The 25,006-nt window shown below is 44.1% G+C and overlaps 2 protein-coding genes across 3 annotated transcripts in view; both read right to left on the bottom strand.

Annotated features, from left to right (window-relative positions):
* The window catches only part of BNC1 (basonuclin zinc finger protein 1), a 309,802-nt gene that overhangs the window by 196,808 nt on the left and 87,988 nt on the right, over positions 1 to 25,006 (bottom strand). The gene's annotated exons all lie outside the window — the stretch shown is intronic.
* The window catches only part of HDGFL3 (HDGF like 3), a 51,473-nt gene continuing 29,647 nt past the window's right edge, over positions 3,181 to 25,006 (bottom strand). The window contains exons 2-6 of the mRNA XM_080980590.1: positions 15,123 to 15,199; positions 11,233 to 11,371; positions 9,450 to 9,608; positions 7,904 to 8,050; positions 3,181 to 5,081 (exon numbers count right to left, since the gene is read on the bottom strand). Of these exons, the coding sequence (XP_080836716.1) occupies positions 5,076 to 5,081; positions 7,904 to 8,050; positions 9,450 to 9,608; positions 11,233 to 11,371; positions 15,123 to 15,199 (528 nt within the window). The 3' untranslated portion in view covers positions 3,181 to 5,075. The remainder of the gene's footprint in view (positions 5,082 to 7,903; positions 8,051 to 9,449; positions 9,609 to 11,232; positions 11,372 to 15,122; positions 15,200 to 25,006) is intronic.

Here is a 25,006-nt window from a genome sequence, read left to right as displayed (position 1 = left end):
CCTTATGCCACTCACAAGCAGCTGCTGAAATAGAGACGGACAAACCTTTGGTTTCTCTCGTTTATCATTTTTTTCAGACTTGGGCTCAGATCACCACTTTTCTGCATGCTTTTTTTTTTTTTTAAGTCTTCATTAAGATTCGCCAACATGGTAGTGCAAGTCTCTCCAGATATGTATACACACACTGTTGTATTTGATTTTGCCTGATTTTCGCAATTTTCCTAATGCAATGCATGTTGTATGTTGTTTTCACAAACATACGTGTTTTTACACACACTTTCCTCATTTTTGGCAGGAGAACTGCATCACAAAATTCAGAGAAGTGCAAATTTTGAAGCATAAACTGTGTTTTTCGGTTCACATGTGGAAAGCGAGAATTCAGTAGGCTTGCCTTAAAATCCAAACTGCACTGGATTTCTCCATCCCTATGTTGAAAGCAGCATCTGTCTTGAGCCCTTTCCTACTGTGTACAGTGGTACCTTGGGTTACATACCCTTCAGGTTACATACGCTTCAGGTTACAGACTCCGCTAACCCAGAAATAGTACCTCGGGTTAAGAACTTTGCTTCAGGATGAGAACAGAAATTGTGCTCCGGTGGCACGGCAGCAGCAGGAGGCCCCATAGGCTAAAGTGGTGCTTCAGGTTAAGAACAGTTTCAGGTTAAGAACGGACCTCCGGAATTAATTAAGTACTTAACCCGAGGTACCACTGTACGTCTCTCACCCCATGCCATGATTCCATCCTGCTACATGCCCAGCGCTGATTGAGGAAGATGCCTGTTTTGGTGAAGTTTGTAAATTATCTTACACAGGAAGAAAAAACTCTGTAGGGTTTATAGTGGCAGACCTTCAGTTTCACCCCAGCCAGATTGTATTACAGAACTGCAGTTTCCTCTTCCCTTAGTCTCATCATCAGCTCCCTTCCACCATTTCCTGCTCCTTGTTATTTAGGAAGTCATTTATGAATGACATTGAATTGGAGGCAAGCAGTGAGTTGGCCAAGTTGGCCGATGATGCCAGATTGTTCAAGGCGCTTTAAACGAAAAGGGATAGTTTCAGAAGGATGTACCCAAACTGGGTGAACAACGGGCAATAAAATGGCAAATGCCATTCAACGTAAGCAAGTGACGCACATTGGTGCAAAAATACCCCCAACCACCCTTATTTTGCGTGTACGTTGATGAGGTTTGAGCTGGCGGTGACTGACCACGAAAAGGACCTTGGAGTCATGGTGAGCAGCTCAAAGAAAACGTCAACTCTGCACTCGGAAGTTTAAGGCAAATTCCACAACAAGGATCATTAGGAAAGGGGTTGCGACTGAAACGAGATTGAATAAATCTATGGTGCAATCATATCGGAGTACAGTACAGTGGTACCTCGGGTTACATATGCTTCAGGTTACATACGCTTCAGGTTACAGACTCCGCTAACCCAGAAATAGTACCTTGGGTTAAGAACTTTGCTTCAGGATGAGAACACAAATCGCGCAGCGGCAGTGGGAGGCCCCATTAGCTAAAGTGGTGCTTCAGGTTAAGAACAGTTTCAGGTTAAGAACGGACCTCCGGAACGAATTAAGTACTTAACCCGAGGTACCACTGTACTGAGTTCAACTGGTTTTCACAGCTCAAAAAGAATACTATAGAGCTCGGAAAGTTTCAAAAATGGGCAAGCAAACTTACCCCTATGAGTAAAGGTTACACCATTTAAGAAAGGCTCGGAGATATAGATGGAGGATAAGTAACCAGGTGTTGAAAGGTTACTAGGCATGAAGGCAATGTTCTACCTCCTCCAGTATTAGAAGCTGTAAGGCTCTGAATGCCAGTTGTTGGGGAGTTGAAATGGGGTGTCTTGTCCTGCCTATGGGCTTCCCATAGGCCTCTTGTTGGCTGCTGTGGGGTCTCTGGTCTGCTCTAGAAGGGCTTTGCTAATGCTCTTTCCCCTCCACCATTATCCGAGGGATTGCAAGAAGCTGTCCTTTTATTTCTGAAGTTGCAAAGTATGACATTTCCTGATGTCAGGTTCCTACATGGCCATAGTGTGCAGGTTTTCCACACGTGGTAGAACGTGAATCCTCTGGCACCAGGCATCAAACTTTAAAATGAACTGTGTGCGAGTACCTGTACCTGGACTAGCCTCCATTCCCTGGACAACGGGTGGCGCTGTGATCTAAACCACTCAGCCTCTTGGGCTTGCCGATCAGAAGGTCGGCGGTTCAAATCCCCGCGACGGGGTGAACTCCTGTTGCTCGGTCCCAGCTCCTGCCAACGTAGCAGTTCGAAAGCACACCAGTGCAAGTAGATAAATAGGTACCGCTTTGGCGGAAAGGTAAACGACGTTTCCATGCACTCTGGCTTCCCTCAAGGTGTCCCAGTGCACCAGAAGCGGTTTAGTCATGCTGGCCACATGACCTGGAAAGCTTTCTGTGGACCAACGCTGGCTCCCTCAGCCTGAAAGCGAGATGAGCGCTGCAACCCCATAGTCACCTTTGACTGGACTTAACCGCCCAGGGGTCCTTCACCTTTACCTTTTACTAGCCCCCATTCCCTGGACCGCTCATTTACCACACTTAGCATATTGAGGCATGCAAGTGATTATGGCAGGGTCAGCTAACCTTTTCAGCAGGGGGCTGGTCCACTGTCCCTCAGACCTTGTGGGGGGCCGGACTATATTTTTTTGGGGGGGAATGAACAAATTCCTCTGCCCCACAAATAACCCAGAGGTGCATTTTTAAATAAAAGGACACATTCTACTCATGTAAAAACACGCTGATTCCCAGACCGTCCATGGGCCAGATTTAGAAGGCGATTGGGCCGGATCCGGCCCCTAGTTTGCCTACCCATGGATTACGGGATGCATCCAATACAGCGCTAAGTTGAGGTCACGTGGTGGTTTATCTGTTCTGTTGCAGAAATGTTCTGTGCTAGTGGGGTATGCTTGTGCAAAGGAATATAGGAGGAGGTTGCTGGTGACTTCGCTGCACAACAACGGGCGCAATCTGTTGCACAACTTTGGAATCCTCAGGTGTGCAATGTTAAAACTCTCCCTTTGCGCTGGTGGACATAGAACGTTGGACTACCGCCATTATGTGACAGGTGAGACTTCTTTTATATGTACAGCATGTGATTCTCTGAGCTTCTGATGAACACGGAGTCTCGTAAGTAAGAAAAGCAAAGGGACAGAAACAAGAAAGCTTTCCCTGTATTGGTGCTCTTATTAGTACGAACTCAACGATAACAGAATGCTTTGCTTTAATACTCGAGTTACATGAATACCTCACATTATTACACGTATGAAGCCAAATACGACGCTAACTTAGCTGCTTACAACCTCAAACCTTACTCCTGATACACATTCCAATAAATTTATTCTGTAAAAACAATAGTTTTTTGTGGTTTTTTTCCCTTGTGTTCCCCCCTCCCCATGATTTTTTATTTTTTTTGTACAGTAAACTTTTCAACTACAAACCTTGAGTACGCGAAAGATGTTCCAAGGACAAGCATAACAAGGATTGATAAAAACTGGACTAAACCCATATGTTTTCACAATAAAAGCTGGCATTGAAAAATAAATAAAATTCTCTATTCTCACAATAGCAACAATAATGTACACAGAATAATGGATTTTGGAATGCTTACTTACTAGTCTAGATCTAGTTTTGAAAGTAGGGAAAAAAACAGAAAAATGATGGCAGGATCTTTTCTTTCTTTCTTTCTTTTCCTTTTTAAGCCTTTCAGGTTGGGTTCTGCTTTTCAATTTGATGTTTTGGTTTATTTTCCCATAGGGTAATTATTATTTTTGTTTTTTAAAAAAACACTATCAGGTGCTTAAAAATGGAAGGCATCCGAAAAAGCTCAAATTTGCTTTGGGGTTTTGAAAAAAAGCTCCTTGTATTCATCTAAAGAAACACAAAAGACTTTCACTAACTCCACATATAAGAACTAAGTCAGAGAAATTTACGTTACATCATGACCTTGAGAAGTATTAAGAGTATAGCTAGCTAGGTATGTCTAATAAGGAAAGGTATTTTCATACAATATGGACTTTTTGAGCAGGAACGCAACTCAAGTACATTTTGCCAGGTTTTAAAACAGAGATGGCCCTCTTACGTCTTCTAGGAGGGGAGTCTTTTACTCTCCAGACAGTGGCTATATAGCATGTGATTTTGGGCGTGGGTATCTTTCTGCACGTAAATTTGATTGTTTCATGAATGAATGGGCATGGATCCTTATTCAAGATGGCGCCATCTTGACTCAAGGGCTTTACGGAGATCAGGCATACCGTTACATACAAATATGTACATTTACATGTCGCATACAAAAAATCCAAAAAAGAGAGATGGGGAAATATCTCCTATTTCATAGAACTTGAAAATAGTTTTTTCTTCTTCTTTTAAATTTCCTTACAAACGAAATTGTGAGCAAATATTTTGCCCTATATTGACTGCAATTTGGCGAGGGAGGGGAGCACGGGAAACTGCCTAAGGAACGAAATCTAGCTTCTGCGCCATCTGCTGGCTACCCCTGTTTTCAAACCAATTGTAAAAAAAAAGTAATACACCAAGAATGGATAAAGAGATTTTTTTTTTAAAGTCATGGTTTGTAAGCAGAATAAAGATTCTTGCGGTTCTTTACAAGAGGGCACTTTATTTCCAAACGTTTTTAATGTTACTGCTTTTTTAAAAAGAAAAGGAAATTTCAGAAAACGGTTTAAAGTTTGGAGTTTTGGCCCTTTGTTGTTGTTTTTTATGGGGGGGAGGAGGTGTCAATGATGGGCGCGTTGGCAATGTTCTTGCATGTCACATTTGCTGGAAAAGAGCGCATTTTTTTAATTGTTTCGCGTGCGATTAAATAAAATGACGTTCAGAAAAGGGAACCCCTGGGGGGTGGGGAGATAACAATGAAGTTGAAAGTTGTTTCTGAGAACAGGGTGGGTAGGAATGTGACCTAAATGTGCATACGAACAGATATGCTGCTGATGAACAGATGTGCTGACTTCTATCAAATCCAAGAATTTTAGACAACCAAACATGTAACCTTCTTGTGTCTTCCCTTAATATGCAGCAGTCAATATGTTGGTTAAGTCTGGGGGGGAAACAGGAAGAATATATGAATGCCTTTACAAATACGCATGCAAACAATTCAATCAGCATTATGTTATCAATTGGATATAACATTTTCAAAGTGAGGCCTTTGGCATGGTCCTCCAGGTGTTGAGCTTCATCCCTGACCACCGGCCAGAACATCTGGGAGGCATAGAAAAAGATGTACATTTCCATCTGCAGTCTATGTCTAACTAAATCCTCTTCTGGATCCTGAAGGAGCGTCTTCATCCCCATCGTTCACTGAGGTCCAGCTCTGAGGGCCTTCTAGCAGTTCCCTCACTGCAAGAAATGAGGTTACAGGGAACCAGGCAGAGGGCCTTCTCGGTGGTGGCGCCCGCACATCAGATGTCAAGGAATAAACAACTATCTGACTTTTAGAAAACATCTGAAGGCAGCCCTGTTTAGGGAATTTGCTGTTTTATCATCGTGTTTTTAATATTCTGTTGGGAGTTGCCCAGTGGTGGGGTATAAATAATATATAAAATAATAATATATTATTATTATTATTATCCTTGAAAGCTTATAAGGGCAGGGTGAAGGACTCTTAAACTAGGCCTCTCTTCAATATACAGTCGTACCTTGGGTCAAAGTAGCTTTGGGATGAATATTTTTGGGTTGTGACCTGGAAGTAACGGAGCGTGTTACTTCCGGGTTTCGCCATTTGCGCATGCGCAGACGCTCATAATGATGTCACACGCATGCACGGAAGCGGCAAAACGTGACCCGCAGACATTTAGATGCGCAGTCGCGTCTTACGTTTACTTCAGGATGCGAACGGGGCTCCCTAACGGATCCCGTTTGTATCCTGAGGTACCACTGTACTAAATTTCTACAGTTAGGGGTATCTGAAATAAATTCATGGCCATTCAGGGAGGCTCGTCTGGCACCCTCGTTATATATCTTTAGGCGCCAGGCGGAAATATTTCTCTTTTCCCAGGCCTTTGGCTAATTAAACAATCTATGGCCTTTTAAACTGGGTGGGGTGGGGCCAGTACTGCTTTTGTTTGTTACTACGGTATACATTTTTGTGTTCAGTATGGAAATTTAATAGATAATCATCATCATCCAATTTTTCCTTCTTCTACTGCACAATTCATTGTACTAGCAGAATGACCAGGGGGATATTTCCGACTCACAAGTAAACAAGTCATCGGGCCAAGCTAGACGAGATGCCATTCACACAATTAGCAACAGTGTGAATAGCTTTCAAAACATAAATTGCAGATGCCTGTGTGTCATTGGGGGAGGGGGGGAGGGAGATTTAGGCCCTTGCCTTCCACTGCGGGCTCAATTTGGATCATTCCCCTTTTGCCCATTATTTTCACTGGGGATAAACATTCCAATTCACTCAAAAGGGAGCCTTTTACCCTTCAACAATAGCAGGTTCTCCCCGTGCCAGGGATCAATCAGGACAGCAGTGGCAGCGGGGTTTGAAAGGTCGAAGCTCCTAGCCCCTCACGTGAGGGTCTGCCTGCCATTCCCTCTGGGGATAGAAGTTTCCACGCACTCAAATGGCAGCTTTTACAGTCAAACCTTGGCTCCCAAACGCCTCCATTTTGAAAAGCTTTGGCTCCTGAACACTGAAAACCCGGAAGTAAATGTTCCGGATTTCGAAGGTTTTTTGGAAGCCGAGTGTCTGACGCGGCTCAGAAGCCAGTCGCATGTCAGTTGTCAAACATTTCGGAAGCTGAACGGGCTTCTGGAATGGATTACGTTTGACAACCGAGGTTTGACTGTATTCCAGTGGCAATAGCAACTGCAGCCTGACTACAGTAGCAGGGCAGGGAAGGCGAAAGCCCCCTACACATGCTACAATCCAGATTAAGGGCTCCCACACCTGCAATTTACTTTTAAAAAGACACCCATGCAATTGATAATTACGAATCATGATGCATCTTCTCTGTGCCATGGGGGTGACACATGTGTTGTTCTGGAATGACCGTGCCCCCACTGCTATTTATTCTTTTAATACAGCACCATCCCTTTGCATCTAGTCCCACCAGATTATGGCCACACAATACATTTAAAGCACTTTTATACCACTTTAAAGAGCCATGGCTTCCCCCAAAGAATTCTGGGAAATGTAGCTTGTTAATCATACTGAGAGTTGCTGTAAGACCCCAGTTCCCCTCACAGAGCTACACTTTCACGAGTTCCCTGGAAAGAGGGATTGTTAAATAGGGTTGCCATATTTCAAAAAGTGAAAATCTGGACACAAAAGTTGTTGAGCTATTTTTTAGTTTTGCCCAAAGGAAATTCGCCAAAATCTATACAGTGGTACCTCAGGTTACATATGCTTCAGGTTACATACGCTTCAGGTTACACACTCCGCTAACCCAGAAATAGTGCTTCAGGTTAAGAACTTTGCTTCAGGATAAGAATAGAAATCGGGCTCTGGCGGTGCGGCAGCAGCAGGAGGCCCCATTAGCTAAAGTGGTGCTTCAGGTTAAGAACAGTTTTAGGTTAAGAACGAACCTCCGGAACGAATTAAGTACTTAACCTGAGGTACCACTGTACTTACGACATGGGTTGCTGTACATTCGGATTTCCCCAGACATTTCAGCGATTTCTGCCCAGACACTGCTTCTGACTGCCATATTCCAGCTATGTCCAGGAAATTCTGGACGTATGGCAACCCTATTGTTAATCCACTTTGGGAATGACAGCTCTGTGAGGGCGAATCACAATTCTCAGCACCCTTAACGAACCACACTTCCCAGCATTCTTTGGGAGAAGTCGTGGCTGCGGAAAGCGACATTAGAATGCTTCGGATGTCATGGCCTGCTTTAAAGTAACCCTTACCCCTTCACTAGTTTTCTGCGAGTCTGAAGAGGTGTTTCTTGTGTCGTTGCCTGCTTCCCCAGCATCGGAGCTGCTCTTATTTTCTTCCTCTTTGCAGTCCTTGTCATCTTCATCTGCAGGAGATTTCCGTGACTGCTTGGAAGATTTCTAAGTATATCCATCAAGGGGGGAAGAAAAGAAGACAGCCTGTGTTTAAGCATCGTTTACTTGGATGTGAGAATACAGCAGATTCTGACGGGGCAGTTTCTGGGTTCAATTTCATTTCCATTTTTGTCCCCTGTTGTTCTGAAGCAGGTGCAATATTATTAATTACATTTATATCCCAACTCTCCTCCAAGGTGTTGAAAGTGACAGATATTATTCTCCCCATTTCCCCACCATTCTCACTATGGCCCTTTGTGGTAACTTAGGCTGAGAGGTAGCAACAGGCCCAAGGTCATCCATTGAGACTGATGGAGAGCTTAAATGCTCTTTTTGTGCTGGGTAAGAAGATCAAACCTATCCATTCTTAAGGAAATCAGCCCTGAGTGCTCACTGGAAGGACAGATCCTGAAGCTGAGGCTCCAATACTTTGGCCACCTCATGAAGAGAAGACTCCCTGGAAAAGACCCTGATGTTGGGAAAGATTGAGGGCACCAGGAAAAAGGGACGACAGAGGACGAGATGGTTGGACACTGTTCTTGAAGCTACCAACATGAGTCTGACCAAAGTGCGGGAAGCAGTGGAAGACAGGAGTGCCTGGCGTGCTGTGGTCCATGGGGTCACAAAGAGTCAGACACAACTAAATGACTAAACAACAACAACAACAACAAGCCCAAACAGACGCATCTTGAGAAGAGCTTTGAAGTTCTTCACCTTGTCTGCAAGGCCTACTTGGCAAACCAACTCTGGGAGTGTTAAGGATGCCCTCTCTCCTCAGATCACCCACTAGCCATAGAGCAGCTCCAAGGGGTGGGTATATGCAAGTTTTGTGTATGTAAGTTGAACCCTTGAAACCAAACCCACATAAGATGAGGGGTTATTGTAGTAAGCACCTGGAAGTCCTCCTGTTAAGATGGGAATTGAAGTGGGTTCCCATGAGGTAAGACACAGTGATAACAGTAAGAACGTTTATTGTACTAACAGAGCTGGACAACAGGGGCAAAGCAACTGCTTATATACATTTATGAAGGCCTGGGCCACTCCCAACGTGATTGGCTGTCTAAACGTCCAAGCTGCGAATCATGACTCAGAGTGTAAGGGCCAATGGCAGAGGCTCAAATCCTCAAATGTTCTGTGATTGGATGTCATGTATCGAATCAGGACACAGGGGCTCAGAATCCTTAGTCCAGACTCAAGCTCAGGCAAACACAGACCACTGAATACATAACAGGAATGTGACATAGCATTATATTATTATTATTATTATTATTATTATCATTATTATTATTATTACCACTATTATTACTATTACTATTATTATTAGAAATGTCATTATTCCATACTACTGAAAAAAAGAAAGCACTGCTTATGGGCAACAGCAACAAGAGGAAACCTCATGAATTACCTTCGAAGTGTAGGATTTTTTCCGTTTTGAACCCGCTTTTTCGTTCTTTCTTTTGCCTTTTCCGTCCTCTTCTACCCGGTCACCTTCCTCCTCGCTGCTGGCGTCTGCCGTATTCCCTCCTTCCCCCTCAGTTTCTGATGAACTTTGTTGCTGAATTGCCTTTGGAATGAGACAAATCGTTGCAGCTTGTTTAGGCTTTTGTAACATCCCATATGAGGCAGAAACTGATTTAGAGATATTGGGCACTTTCTACCATTCTACCCAGATGTGAAACAGGCCTACTGTACAGATTGCCTACTTCTAAACAGAGCGGCACGTACTCAGTGCTAACACATGCGGGTCCCGCTATCCAAACGCTTGTTCTATGAAAATTCACTCATTTGAACGTGATGAATTAGTACCCAAATTTTGCTATACACACCACAGATTCAGATAACCAAACAGCTGGACCTATGTGTAGTACAAATAAGCAGCCTTATTATTTGTTTGTGTTTTTCTGGTCCACGGCAGCCGTTTTGCCAGAAACTCTGGTTGGAGAGATCGGATGAATAAGGGGGCATTCCTTCCTTCCTTGTCTTTTGCAAAGTTGTAGTGGATTTCCCTGGGTTTTTTTCTTCTTCATTTGGGAGTCAAATTTTCATGGTTGGGAACGCATTAGAAATGTTTCCATAGGAATCAATGGAAATTGGCACCTCGCTATGCAAACGCTCACCTAACAAATGATTTCCTGAGAACGCATGTGTTCAGATAGCAAAACCTCTATGTATTTAAAGCAGATAAAAAGGTGGTGCTGTTTTGGGGAAATGGAAGGTTAAAGTGATAGAGTTGGTTCCTAGAGAGAAGAGAGAGATTACAGAGGAGACAGTGGCTAGATCACAATCTAGAAAATGGCTGACCAATCTATGTAGGCCATAATCTGACACTAATAGCAATGGGATGTTTATCTGCACCAGGGGAATTTTTTAAAAGTACCATTAGAAAGGGGAAAGGGGGAAAAGGAAAAGAAAAATGAAATATTTTCTGAGTTATGAACAGGGAAAATGTGAAGGACTGGCTATTTTGCTAATGGCATTGTACAGGTGTCATGTAACAAGTCACTAAACCAAGCAGTGTGGAAGCTGCCGCTGACATTTTGTTGTTGCTGCTCCAAAATTTAACCTCTTTTTACTAGACCTGACAGGCAGAGGGATGAAAGACAATGAGAAGGACCCAGAAGGGCCCCCAACCATTTGCAATCTTCTTTTCACACTTCTATGGTATCTGAGATTTCAGCAGGAATTGCCCCCACACTTCCTGGCATAGCTTCGCAACCACAGGGGCCAGACACTTGTTCTTCCTTAAAAAAAAATAATTCAGAAATGAAAGCTCCGCTTCTCCAGAACTTGAGATCTCTGCTCACTATCACATCCTGTGGTTTGCCCCCTCTCCCATGGGTTTGAGGCATTTTTAATATTTATTGTATTTCTAATTTGTCTTTCCTCAGACTGGGCCCAGAGAGAGGGAGAAAGGAAAGTACAGCCTTTACAAACAAATAAACAAATTGGAGCCAACACTGCTAGTTCTAAACCCCAAACAGAAAACATGATGATTCTCAATAAGACCTGGTCTTATTATCATGATGGATTTGGTATATTATAACTCAATGCCCCTGGCATTGTTGTTGTAAGATGCTTTCTGCTAACTCTAGACACCTCTGAGGCCCAAAATTGTCTGTACTTTGGTAAGTGTGCCCTGGGAGAGGCTTAGCTGAGAAAAGCTAAAAGAGAAAAGAAACCATTCTTACCTGGTAGCCAGTAAACTTGACACCGGGGTTGTTTTCGATTTCCCACAGGCCTTCATTAAATCCTTTTCGTTTGTTCGATTTCCCAAACTTGTCTTTATATTCTTTGTATGGGAAGAGATCTTTAGGCCCCAGAAATGCACTGCGGTTTAATGAAAACGACAGTCAAATGGTAGTTTCATATGCTATATTAGGTACAGTAATATGATAGTCATTGTTCGGAGAAATTGGTCCCATGAAAAATGGAACTAGTTAGTCTTGATTGTGGCTTTGTTCAGACATCACAATACCAAACCATGGCTTGCGGTCAGACAAAACATAGTTTGGAGCTGCATGCCTGTTTTCCGTTTTCTGTCTGCTCAGCAATGTAGTCTTCAGATGCTGCAGCCTCTGGAGGAGGAACAGCAACTGTTGCTATGGTTTGTCAATTCAGGCATCACAACAAACCATAGTTAGCGCAGACTAACTATGTATGGAAGTGAGAGCTGGACCATAAAGAAGGCTGATCGCCGAAGAATTGATGCTTTTGAATTATGGTGCTGGAGGAGACTCTTGAGAGTCCCATGGACTGCAAGAAGATCAAACCTATCCATTCTTCAGGAAATCAGCCCTGAGTGTTCACTGGAAGGACAGATCCTGAAGCTGAGGCTCCAATACTTTGGCCATCTCATGAGAAGAGAAGACTCCCTGGAAAAGACCCTGATGTTGGGAAAGATGGAGGGCACAAGGAGAAGGGGATGACAGAGGATGAGATGGTTGGATAGTGTCTTTGAAGCTACCAGCATGAGTTTGACCAAACTGCGGGAGGCAGTGGAAGACAGGAGTGCTTGGCGTGCTCTGGTCTACGGGGTCACGAAGAGTCGGACACGACTAAACGACTAAACAACAACAACATGGTTTGCGAGCCTCATGTTAAAGTGCTGATTCTGGTTTTGTAACCAAGGAGAAAATATGGGTTTGTCAATTCATACAACATACCATGCAGTTTCCTTAACCATGGCTTGACCTGATGTCTCAAAAGAGCCTAACCACAGCCTCATTAATATCAATAGCGTTTAAGCATGACTAATCTGAATAAGGGCACTTTACAATGTTGGTTCGCTCTTCCTACTTTTTATTTTGCTTTACAATCTTGCTTCCTGGTTCCAGTCCCAGTGGTTACATTTGGACAGAATGCTGGCCATCAGCCACGATTAAGTAAATTATCTAGGCACTTATTTCAGACTTCAGTTTTATCCCTCTCAACGTCTGAAAATCTCAGAGTTGATTATAGTATTTATGTATTGTGTATGTGTTGGTAAGCCAAGAAGAAACCTTGGCTTCAGATCGTGGTCTAGAGACAAACAACCCTGTTATGCTCAGGCATAACACTAATGGCTATGTGCAACATTATTATTTACTCTGGCTCCAGTGTGTTCCCACTGGTGGTGCTTCAAACATGGCAAGAGTCACAATCCTTACATATCCTGTAGTTTCTTGAGAAATGTTGCTGTTTGATGCACTGTCCCTCAAACCATCTTTCATCCAATTTGAAAACGTAACCCACATTCACTTCGTAGGTTAGCTGAGGTGTGTACATTTGAGACAGCATGTGAATGGAAGCTTTTCCTCCAATGACCTCCCCACCCCCTTGCCAGGGTCCTGATCCAGCTCGTACTCCCCATCCCTGCTACTTACTTAAAAAAAAACCCCACTCATGTCACTGCTAAGAATGTCAATGGTGCCTTGCCCAGTTTGGCCCTGTAGCTGAGAGGACGGCTTGCGCCAACTTCCCATGTGGTCAACCTCTCATGTACCCCAGCACAGAATAACCCCAAATAACAGGGGTACTGTGAGACAGAACATTAATAATAATAATAATAATAATAATAATAATAATTTATTGTTTCTACCCTGCCCATCTGGCTGGGTTTCCCCATGAGCTTAGTACAATATTAAGGATAGTTCTTGCTACTATAGATGTTCTGCTGATGTTCAAGATAATTCTCATGGTGCTTATGCGTCAGTGGTTCACAAATCATGTACAGTGATGTGGGCTGAGTTGAGGTCTTAGGCTATTGCAACAGTTTGAATGTTCACTTGTTTTGCTGTCCACTCATCACTGTATTGCAACAAGACTGCTCATGTGTCTAAGGTTACTTGTCCCTCAATGTAGATGTGTCATAAACATACGTTTAGAGCTGATTGGAAAATGTTTATTGAATATATAGGAGGAAATTGTGTACAGTTGAAAATGTATCCAACAGGATATTAAAAACACAATAAAAGATCAAACATTAAGAAATTCCCTAAACAGTTGGCAACATTAAGACATATTCAACAGTGTAAATAAGTTTTGATGGATGCAGTAATGGAACACTGAATGGTTGAGTATGTAAAATATGCAGATTTATGATATGCAAAATGAACCATGGAAAGAGAAGAAGGGAAGTCATTTATATTTTAAGGATGTTTAAATGAGTATTCTAAATGGTAAAACAGAAAATGTAATTTTACACACACACACACACACACACACACACACACACACACACACACGATATGTCAATGTTACTGCAAACCTGAAACATATTACACATGCTGACACATTGTACTCTTATCACCCTAACGGAAATGGATGGAGATCCCAAACAATACCAGTGGGTGTATGTTAACTCTGCACTGCTTCCTAACTCTATGATTAGGACACTCTGCAGTGCTATTGCAGTTAAATGTTAGGTGAACCTGCCCTCCTGTGGTGAAACTACAAATTGCCACTTCCAGCTGCCTGCAATTTGCTGCCTGTCCATATTGGGGTAGCATTGATAAAATCTTTTAGCCACATAAACATTGCAGATTTCCTTGAAATTCTGAAAGACCTTTGAGCTTGCCCTGTGGTTGCTTAGTGGGGAGCAAAATACAACCCATTGCAGAAATTTCCTTCCCTGGTACGCAGGATGGTGGCCCCACAAACAAACGAGATCAAGACGTGTATTTTTAGCTCGTTTCTAAAATATGATTCGGGATAACAAATGTAAGGGAATCACCTACAGTCACAAACTGGTAGCAAATCTCAAAGCCTGCTTGAACAAACACTAGGGGAGCGGGGCAAAACACAGCACTCATAATAAAGCTAACAATACACACACACACACACACACACACACACACACACACACACAGCAGGAATAATTATCAGTACAAACCAAGATTAACAACAGCATCAAAATACTATTGCGGATGGTCCTCTCTGCAGGCCGCAGCAGACATCTTTAGAGCATTACGGCCATCTTTTTGAGCTGCAAAGGTGGCAACCTGTTTTTGTAATGGTTTTATTGTGGTCTGCCAACAGATAGCAAATGATATCAGTACGGCTCCGGCCAGCTCTTGCTCCCAAAGGGTTTCCCCCACAAAGCAAGCTCTGAGATCTCTATACAGTGGTACCTCGCAAGACGAATGCCTCGCAAGACAAAAAACTCGCTAGACGAAAGGGTTTTTTGTTTTTTGAGCTGCTTCACAAGATGATTTTCCCTAGGCTTGCTTCGCAAGACGGAAACGTCTTGCAAGTTTGTTTCCTTTTTCTTAACACCGTTAATATAGTTGCGACTTGACTTCGAGGAGCAACTCATAGAACGCGGTGTGGTAGCCTTTTTTGAGGTTTTAAAAGACTTTGGTGATTTTTGAAGCTTTTCCAAAACTTTCCCGACACTGTGCTTCGCAAGACGGAAAAAATCGCAAGACGACAAAACTCGCGGAACGAATTAATTTCGTCTGGCGAGGCACCACTGTACAAGCGAATGCAGAAAACTTCAGTCTCCTACCAATTTCAAAGCAAGCTCATTCCTTAAAGAGAAGCACTAGGCTCAAATGGTTTAAAAGCATATTTTTAAAAGCGTGTACATTTGTTCACTTACGTTTCATGAGTCCCGAAAAAGAAGATGGGGTACTTATTTGCGGGAGGCTTCACGGCTCCCTCGGGGAGTTCGTCAATCTGTTGGAAAGAAACAGATGTGGGCTCATTACCAAATGTCCAATGAGTCGGACAGTAAGGGAGGACTGCCTGCAAATTTCAAAGAACACAGCATAATGGACAATGCAGCTGGCCAGCTCAGGGATTCCTAAACATGCATATGGCTGGTACATGAGCCAGTTCAGACCCTCCAAGTGTCCCTATTTTCCAGGGACAGTCCTGGATTTCCAGAAGCTGTCCTGGTTTCTGATTTGCTCCCTGAATGTCCCGCTTTTCCTGAGGAAGTCCCTATTTTCATCAGAGTATGGAGTTATGTCAGGGGTCAGCAAACCTTTTCAGCCGTGGACCGGTCCACTGTCCCTCAGACTTTGTGGAGGGCCGGACTATATTTTCGGGGGGGGGGGGGAAATGAACGAATTCCTATGCCTCACAAATAACCTAGAGATGCATTTTAAATAAAAGCACACATTCTACTCATGTAAAAACACCAGGCAGGCCCCACAAATAACCTAGAGATGCATTTTAAATAAAAGGACACATTCTAGTCATGTAAAAAACACCAGGCAGGCCCCACAAATAACCCAGAGATGCATTTTAAATAAAAGGATACATTCTACTCATGTAAAAACACACTGATTCCCGGACCGTCTGCGGGCCGGATTGAGAAGGCGATTGGGCCAGATCCGGCCCCTGGGCCTTAGTTTGCCTACCCATGTGTTATGTGATCCCCTGAGCCAAGGAGGTAAGTACCATATTTTTCCATATATAACACGCCCCCGTGTATAAGACGACCCCTATTTTTGGAGACCCCCCCAAATTAAGGAAATGGAGGGAGATTGCCCTGAGTTGTTGAGCTTATTTGGGAAGGATTGCACAAAGCTGTTGAGCTTTTTTGGGGGGGGATTGTTGCCAATCGCTCACCCGCAGGACCGCCACTGCCAATCGCACGCCTCGCAGAAGAAAGAAATCGTCAAAAGCAGCAGCCAATCGTCAGCAGGCCTTGCTACCGTGGCCACCAATCAACCGCCCAATCACCGCTGACAATCTGCTGCTCACGGCTGCCACCAATTGACCGTCCCCCCTCTGTGTATAAGACGACCCCCAATTTTTAGCATTTCTTTTTTATATTAAAAAAACTGTCTAATACACGGGAAAATACGGTAACTAGACAACCTTTAAAAGGCATCTGAAAGCGGCCCTGTATAGGGAAGAGAGCAAAAGGGGAGAGTCCTGTGGAGCTCACGTCCTGCTTGTGGACTTCCTATAGGCATCTGGTGGCCACTGTGAGAACCAGAAATTGGACTGGATGGGACATTGGTCTGATCCAGCAGGTTCTTCTCATGTTCTTAAAATGGGGTAGCTGTGTACAAACACACATCGATGTGACTGGCACTTGGTAGAACCCCCGCTTTCATTTCAGGGGGAAATGTGAACATCTGCAAATATTTGCTCGCATGAGAAACTGACTGTGGGAATGTACAAGGACAGGGGTGGCCAACTTCCAAGAGAATGCAATCTACTTGTGGAATTAAAAACTGGCAGTAATCTACCCCCGTTTTTGGGGGGCTCAGGTCAAAGTTGTTGAGCTTTTTTAAGGAGGGGAGTAGCCCCGTTTTTAGGGGGTTCAGGAGGCATAAGTTGCTTAGCTTTTGGGGGGGCACAATGTTTTTACATTCTTTGTGGGTCAAAGAGAATCTCACCAAAGGATCGCTGGGGGAAAAACAAACAAAAACAAAAACAGTTTGTAAACTCCGGCTTCCGTTCTCCAACAACGGAGGGCGGGGTGGGGCGAGGGGCCGGGGCCGGAAGGGGGACAGCGGTCGACCGCGATCAACCAAAACCTCGCAGGGATGGACCAGTAGATCACGACCGACCTGTTGGACATCCCTGTACTAGGACAAAACCCTGTCCAGCATAAATTGAGTATGAATGGTCAGTTTTATTTAAGATAAGACAGCATTACCAGAGTCAGAAAATTGATCAAGTGGCCATCTATAAATATCTAGGGGTATATCTTTTTGCAAACAAGAGCTCCAAGGCTCAAATGCAGTGACTGCATGTGGATGCTGCAATAAATCATAGTTTTGTGCAACGGGAGTGAGCTCTCTCTTGGGATCACACGTTCTTCCATCCTCTCCTGCACAGAGTTCTGAGACTTTCACTTCTGCTATTAGTTAACTACAGCTTCCTATGTTGTGGAAATTGGGAACAAGCAAAATCTGTCAAGGTTGATATTGTTCCAAGATTCCTTTATTCTAAAGGAGGTGGACTAGATGCCTTGAAAGGCCCCCCAGAACTCCAAAATTCTATGAAGGGGGGGGGGAAGGATGAGCAGGAAGATGGAGACCACAATTTTGGGCATGGCAAGCAAAGGTCACCCACAAATTCTACATCCCTGTCCTTAAAATCCCCTTCTTTATGATTTTTTCTTTTGCACGTTCATTTTAGCCAATTGGTGGCCTTCAAGAAAAAAAAAAAGGCACCCATCTTTTTCAAATCAAAAACAACAATTTCCTGTCTGGTCACCTTATTGGAAAGAGGTGGGCAATTATGTACAAGCCAAAAATCTGTGCTTAAAAATATTGCTCACATTCGTATTTGTCCCTTTCTCCAGGGAACTCAAGACACAGTAACCCTGTGAGGTGGGCTTGGTCAGGCAGGGTTGTTAACTACGGGGGGGGGGGAGCCTAAATGCTGAGAGCTGGATCCCCTCTATGGCTGTGCCCCCCAATATAAAAATTGGGGTGTGGGGAGCTGAGCCATCAGAGACACAACCGCAGGACCAGTGAGACATGATCATTAATTTTGTGAGGGAACGTCTGAAAAGGCTCTACATGCCGCCTTTGAATGCTTACGGTCTGTTTTCTCCCTGAGAGAGCCATACGGCTAAAAATTGGGGGGGGGGGACGACAACGCCCCCAAAACACCCACACACAAGAATGTGCTGTAACACACGCACAGTCCCCATCGGCCACGACAACTCCCTGCCATTTCGCTAGCTGGATCACCTCAGCGCCAGAGGAAAGCTGCTGCTATTTTCCCACTCAGAGAACAGTGAGGAGGACAGCAGCCATGATTGCAGAAACCTCCCTCCTTCCACCCCTCAGACTAGCCCTGTTCACTCCCCAAAGCTTTTGTTATGGCGAACCCCTTCCCTGAGCATGATTGGCTGCTTCTCGCAGTGTTGGCGGAGACCCTATAGCGAGGGGGGGGGTGTCGAAAGAAAGAAACCCCCTCAATGCTTGGCGCTACGGAACAAAAGGCAGATGAGAGCAGCAGCCTCTGTTAGTCAAATCGACAGGAGAGGCGGTCCCCATTCCACTGAGGGAAATAATGCAAATTCTGAAGTGCCGGCTATAATAATCACCACCCACAACCAGAGTGCAGGTTTGGTCTGAAGCAGCAAAATCGACTCCTTTCGCTCCTCCTGCCCACTGTGCATGAATACAAGATCCATGCTGGCAGCAGAGCGTGCGGCCATTTCCATCAGGTCTGCCTAAACAGATACAGAAAGCTTTTCAGAAACAGATCACAGCTGTTCAGCAGTCTCCCTCATTGCTGGAGAAGAAAGGAACCCGAGTGGGGTTTTTTGGGGAGGGGGGCAGGGAGATGCTCCATCCCCCTTGTGTCCTCAGTAGGGTCAGAATTCAGCTCCTCCTTGCTGCTGTTTGAAAGGCCAAAGTACAGTGGTACCTTGGTACTCAAACGGCTTGGCTCCCAAACAAATTGGCTCCCAAACGCCGCAAACCTGGAAGTGAGTGCTCTGGTTTGTGAACGTTTTTCGGAAGCCTAACGTCCGACGCGGCTTCCGATTGAGTGCAGGAAGTCCTGCAGCCAATCGGAAGCCGAGCCTTGGTTTTCGAACTGTTTCGGGAGTCAAACAGACTCCCAGAACGGATTAAGTATGAGAACCAAGGTACCACTGTATACAAATGCAAACAATGTCTTCCCCCATATTGATATGTACAGGGAGTGGCATCCTACTTTGGCTATACTTAGAGTAGACCTCGTGAAATTAATCCACCTAAGTTAGTCATGTCCAGGGCTTCCCCCCTCCCCAGCCGGAACTCAATGGAACTCGATTCCGGCACCTCTCAGGTGGGCGCCATTGCCATTATAAGAGAACAAGGAAGGCGTTCAAGGTGGGTTCCGGAATGTAGTGTAAGGCCCCATCTGCATTTTATATTTAAAGGAGCATCATGCCACTTTAAACAGCGATGGTTTCTGTTATGTCCTGAAGTTCTCACCCTGGGCCAGCAGGGGGATACTGTAGATAGTTTTCACTCAGGTCCACATATGCAAATAAGGAATTGAAAGTGGCATTCAGTGATTGGATAGTTTTAGAAAGTTGTTACTGTTGCGTTGTAGTGGAGCTCTATATAAGCAGGTTGGCTGAACCCTTCAGCCCAGTTCTGTTCTGGCCTGTGAATAAACAAGAGCTGTCTGAAGAATCACTGTGTCGTCTGATATGTTCACCCACAACTTAACAGTCCCCCCCCCCAAGACTCCTTTGAAGTATAGTTTAAGGGTGCTGAGAGTTATTACAGCCCTATCGCCCTGAGAGAGCTACTATTCCCGGAGTTCCCCAGGATGAGGGATTGATTATCAAACCTCCCCAGGAATTGTAGCTCTGGGAAGGTGGGTCTCCTAACATCTCTCGCTACTCTTAACAAACTACAGACTCCAACCCCCCATGAGCCTCAGCCACCAGAGCCAACGGCCAGGGATGATGGGAGTTGTAGTTCAACAACTTCTGGAGGAACACCAGTTCCCCCAACCCCAGAGCGGCAGAAAAATAAAATCAAGGAAAAGGAGGAGGAAGGGAATTGCATCAGAGAGTCTATGCAGGCTGCCAAAAGGTTAAATAAGATTATCCTAAGGGTCTCTTTGGGATGCAGGTGGCGCTGTGGGTTAAACCACAGAGCCTAGGACTTGCCGATCAGAAGGCTGGCGGTTTGAATCCCCGTGACGGGGTGAGCTCCCGTTGCTCGGTCCCTGCTCCTGCCAACCTAGCATTTCGAAAGCACGTCAAAGTGCAAGTAGATAAATAGGTACTGCTCCGGCGGGAAGGTAAACGGCGTTTCCGTGTGCTGCTTAGTCATGCTGGCCACATGACCTGGAAGCTGTACGCCGGCTCCCTCAGCCAATAAAGCGAGATGAGCGCCGCAACCCCAGAGTCGGCCACAACTGGACCTAATGGTCATGGGTCCCTTTACCTTTAAGGGTTTCCTTGGCACAGTGCTGACCATGGAGCGTGAGACTCTTAATCTCAGGTTCGTGGGTTCAAGCCCCATGCTGGGCAAAATATTCCTGCATTGTAGGGGGTTGGACTAGATGATTCTCGTGGTCCCTTCCAACTTTACGATTCTATGATTCCATCAATTTGCTCCTCTCTTCGATATCTCTATGAAGGGGCAGCCTGGAATTCTTAGGACCCAAACAAAGCTACGTTAAACCAGAGTTCCTTTGCGCAATCATAAACTGCCGGACCATCTTCATACAAAGGGAGGGAATGCTAAATGTTAGGCTGACCACACCTCTTGAATTTTCCCTGCACTGAAAAAGGATTCTTCTTTTCAGAGCAAAATGTACTCATTCCTTCAGCCATTTCCCATTTCTTCTGTCTTAATTGTTGTGTTTCCTTTTCTGGCCAAACGGTACTTTTATTTTTTGCAACGTAGCACTGCAAACTGCACCTGATATCCCACATTAGGCCTAAACCTGTATGAATGGCACTGTTACTTTCTGCATCTGAAACACACAGGGCTTCTTCAAGTGTGTTCCTGTCCGTTAAGAATGCTGATGTGCACATTTTCTCTTTCGCTCCTTCAGTTTAGAAGGACAGGGAAGATATAACACTCTTTAAGAAGATGGGATTATTCTGCTTTCATATATATATATATATATATATATATATATATATATATATGCATCTCTCTATAAGAAAGAGGAATCAGCAAAAAAGGAAAAGAAAACAAGGCCAATTTCAACAGGTGGAAAAGTGGTGCATTTGAAAATCACCAGGAAAAAAACCAGAGGAGGCAAGTAATAGTAAAAAAAAGCCTCTCTATTCCTGTCACTGAACCTCTTAGGGCTAAAACCTTTATTTACCCATCTGCCATCACCTAAGGCATAGCTGCTGCAACTACTTCAGGCTTCCTCAACCTTGGCCCTCCAGATGTTTTTGGCCTACAACTCCCATGATCCCTAGCTAGCAGGACCAGTGGTCAGGGATGATGGGAATTGTAGTCTCAAAACATCTGGAGGGCCAGGCTGAAGAAGCCTGAACTAGTTCATTGCTTTCTGCTTTTTAAGACCGTTGAAAAGCCTGCAGTTTTTTCAAGGGGGATGAGAGTAAGGGCTGCACTTTGGGCAGTGGACCACCCAATAATTGGATTTATGAACGGCCCTTCCTCCAAAACTTCAGATGGGTGTACATTCTTTGCATCATCTTCCCAGTTTCTTCATCTCAGCTAATCCTGTGAGGTGGGTAAGGCTCAGAGATGCTGCTGACTGCTCCAAAGTTATCCAATCAGCTTTATTGTTGGGAGCAGGATTTGAACCCATTCTTTTACATAGTGTTTTTGTGTCAGTGTCACGTGGGTAGGTTCTCTTTCTGTTCATGTATTCATTTTCATTGGCATTGAGAAGTTGGTTGCCTTCAGATGACTGTGGTGAGTTGTTTGCGTGTCTGCGTGGAACAGGCATAGGCCAACTCGGCCCTCCAGATGTTTTGGGACTACAACTCCCATCATCCCTAGCTAACAGGACTAGTGGTCAGGGATGATGGGAGTTGTAGTCCCAAAACATCTGGAGGGCCGAGTTTGCCCATGCCTGGTGTGGAGGGTTGCTGGGTGATGTTAACCATATTGATTCCTATTTGGAGATCCTGTTCTCCTCTCTGCATACAGCAACCTGTGCTAGGCTGAGTAGCTGCATATAAGTGGCTCTCTAAATCTCAACAGATCATTATTCACCTCTCCAAGCCTCATTCCAAACTGAATATATTTATGACAAAGTTTATTATATCATTTGAACAACGATCGGATCCATGCAGATAGTGGTGCCCTATAAAACAAATTACTCTCCACGAAGAAGGCAGGCACTCTGGTGTAGCCACCAGCATGTTAAGAGTTGCAGCTGGTAGCTCCAGGTTCGAATCCTGGCGCCTGAGCTAGCCTCACGCCCAGGGGAATCACTATGCCTATCTTTCGAGGCATCCTCAAGAGTAGGGCTGTGGAATAAATTGCCATATCCTTGAGTGTTGAAATAGCATTGTGATAAGTGTTTCAACAAGACAATATACCAGGTGGAGACTAAGCAGCTTCTCAGGGGGTAGCTCAGCTGAACAGATATGGCAAAGTAAACAAAGAATATAAACAAAGAACTGAAAAGCTCTTCTTTCTTCCCTCACAATCACCCCTACCAGTGGAAAAAAAGAGGGGGAGAATTTTTAGTTTCTGGTGGTGTTTATGTTGTTGGTTTCCCCTAATTAGCTTTCCTCCATATTAAAAATGAAGGGATAATAATAATAATAATAATAATAATTAAAGGAGACTATCTTTTTGCTTGATTGCCCTCCCTCCCTCCCTTTGATAAAAAGGGAGAAATTGGTGGGATGATTGACTGGCTTTTGGGGGGGCCCTTCTGTGGGGGGGGGGAATGGAGGGGAGAAGATTTAGCTGGCTGCCATATGCTGAAATGGGAGGTTGGGTATTACGTGAGAATGATGGGGAGAGTTTTTCAGTAAGCAGTGCAAGCAAATGCGTGGCTACTCACAAGCAAGCCCTACTAAGTTCAATGAAGCTTACTCCCAGGAAAATAAAAGTAAGTTTAGTTGAAGTCAGCAGGGCTTATACATGCACAGATTCCACTTAGACCACTGAGTGGGGAAGCAGATGCAACTTGACTAGTAAATCGCTTAAACTACTCGTAAGTAAGTTGAAAATATATTAAATATATTATATAGAAGCTGTTTAAAAAAATAAAAATAATTCAGTCTACTACTTCCTTACATTTTAAACTACTCATAAATAAGCTGAAAATATATTAAATATATTATATAGAAGCTGTTTTAAAAATAAATAAATAATTCAATTGACTACTTCCTTACATTTTAAATCGTTTAAACTACGCGTAAATAAGTGGGAAATATATTAAATGTATTATATAGAAGCTGTTTAAAAATAAAATAAAATTCAATCTACTACTTCCTTAAATTTTAAGGCCCTCCACTGCTGCAGATATATACCATGATATACCGAGACATCGTTATATTTAGCTGGTGATATATCACGATGTTGAAAACCAGATATGTCCCAGCCCTACTCAAGAGCACTTAACAGGGAACTGAAATAATAAGAACCACAGTAAGATGGGGTTGTTTTTTTCTTGCAAGTCTAAGAATCCAGGCCACAAAACACAGTAGCTGGGCAGAGGGTGGACTGCTTCAGACCTGGCAAACATCCAGGTCTTTAAGCATCATGGCAACCTTCACTAGATTCCTTCAGAACCCTCCTAGCAGGAACCCTGGAGACTGAACAGAACCGTCTCCAAAAATAGCACCAAGACGCAAACTCCCAACAAACTCTCTCTCTCTCTAAAAAAATACGGCTAACCTATTCCTAACTGTTCTGTGCCTGATTCTACTAGCTTTCCCTCCCTGTCTACTCACCAGCAAAATTACACCAGGAAGGTTGATCTTTCCTGCCTTCCGAGGCATGGACCCCTTTCTTAAACCAATTCTGCCAAATGTGGATGTTTAGAAAGCTGTGGGGGGTGCGTGGATGTTTTGTGGGTTTCCCATGGGCATTTGGTTGGCCACTGCGAAAACAGGACGCTGAACTAGATGGGACATGCTCCTGATCTAGGAGGCTCTTCTTATGTTCTCCAGGTGTGTGCTTATCCTGCTGCTGTAATTCCTTGTGTTCAAGCATGGTTCAAGCCCATTATAAGCAGGATACAGCAACTTGCAGTGTTTTCCTACATGTTTTTCCCCCTGTCTTCTTCTTCTTGTGGTCTATATTGCAACTGCTTTCCTTTTAAAACTTTGGGTTGGTACAGTGGTGCCTCGCCAGACGAAATTAATTCGTTCCGCGAGTTTTGTCGTCTTGCGATTTTTTTCGTCTTACGAAGCACGGTGTCGGGAAAGTTTTGGAAAAGCTTCAAAAATCACCAAAGTCTTTAAAAACCTCAAAAAAGGCTACCACACCGCGTTCTATGAGTTGCTCCTCGAAGTCAAGTTGCAACTGTATTAACGGTGTTAAGAAAAAGGAAACAAACTTGCAAGACGTTTCCGTCTTGTGAAGCAAGCCCATAGGGAAAATCGTCTTGCGAAGCAGCTCAAAAAACAAAAAACCCTTCCGTCTAGCGAGTTTTTCGTCTTGCGAGGCATTCGTCTTGCGAGGTACCACTGTACAGCAACTTGCAGTGTTTTCCTACATGTTTTTCCCCCTGTCTTCTTCTTCTTGTGGTCTATATTGCAACTGCTTTCCTTTTAAAACTTTGGGTTGGTATTTAGATGACTGTCCTTCTTGGGGTGGTAAACCTTTGGATGTTGAGACGGAAAAGTGGGGTACACATTTTCACAAAATAAATACATAGATAAAAATGCAGCCATACAGCACTTTCATACCCTAACAACTGAAATGACCAGTCGAATCTTTGGGCAGAGGCATGGGAACATAGGAAACTGCCTTATGTTGAGTCAGAGCATCGGTCCATCTAGCTCAGTCTTGTCTACAGTGTGGCAGCAACTCTCCAGGAAATCGGACTGGGCATGTCTCTCAGCCCTGCTTGGAGATGCTGCAGATTGAACTTCCTTCCTTT

Source organism: Podarcis pityusensis, assembly GCF_964106645.2.
Source record: "Podarcis pityusensis genome assembly, chromosome: 14".
In the NCBI taxonomy this organism is placed as follows: domain Eukaryota; kingdom Metazoa; phylum Chordata; class Lepidosauria; order Squamata; family Lacertidae; genus Podarcis; species Podarcis pityusensis.
The sequence above is the reverse complement of the archived record's forward strand: the minus strand, read 5'-3'. Positions and strand labels throughout refer to the sequence as shown.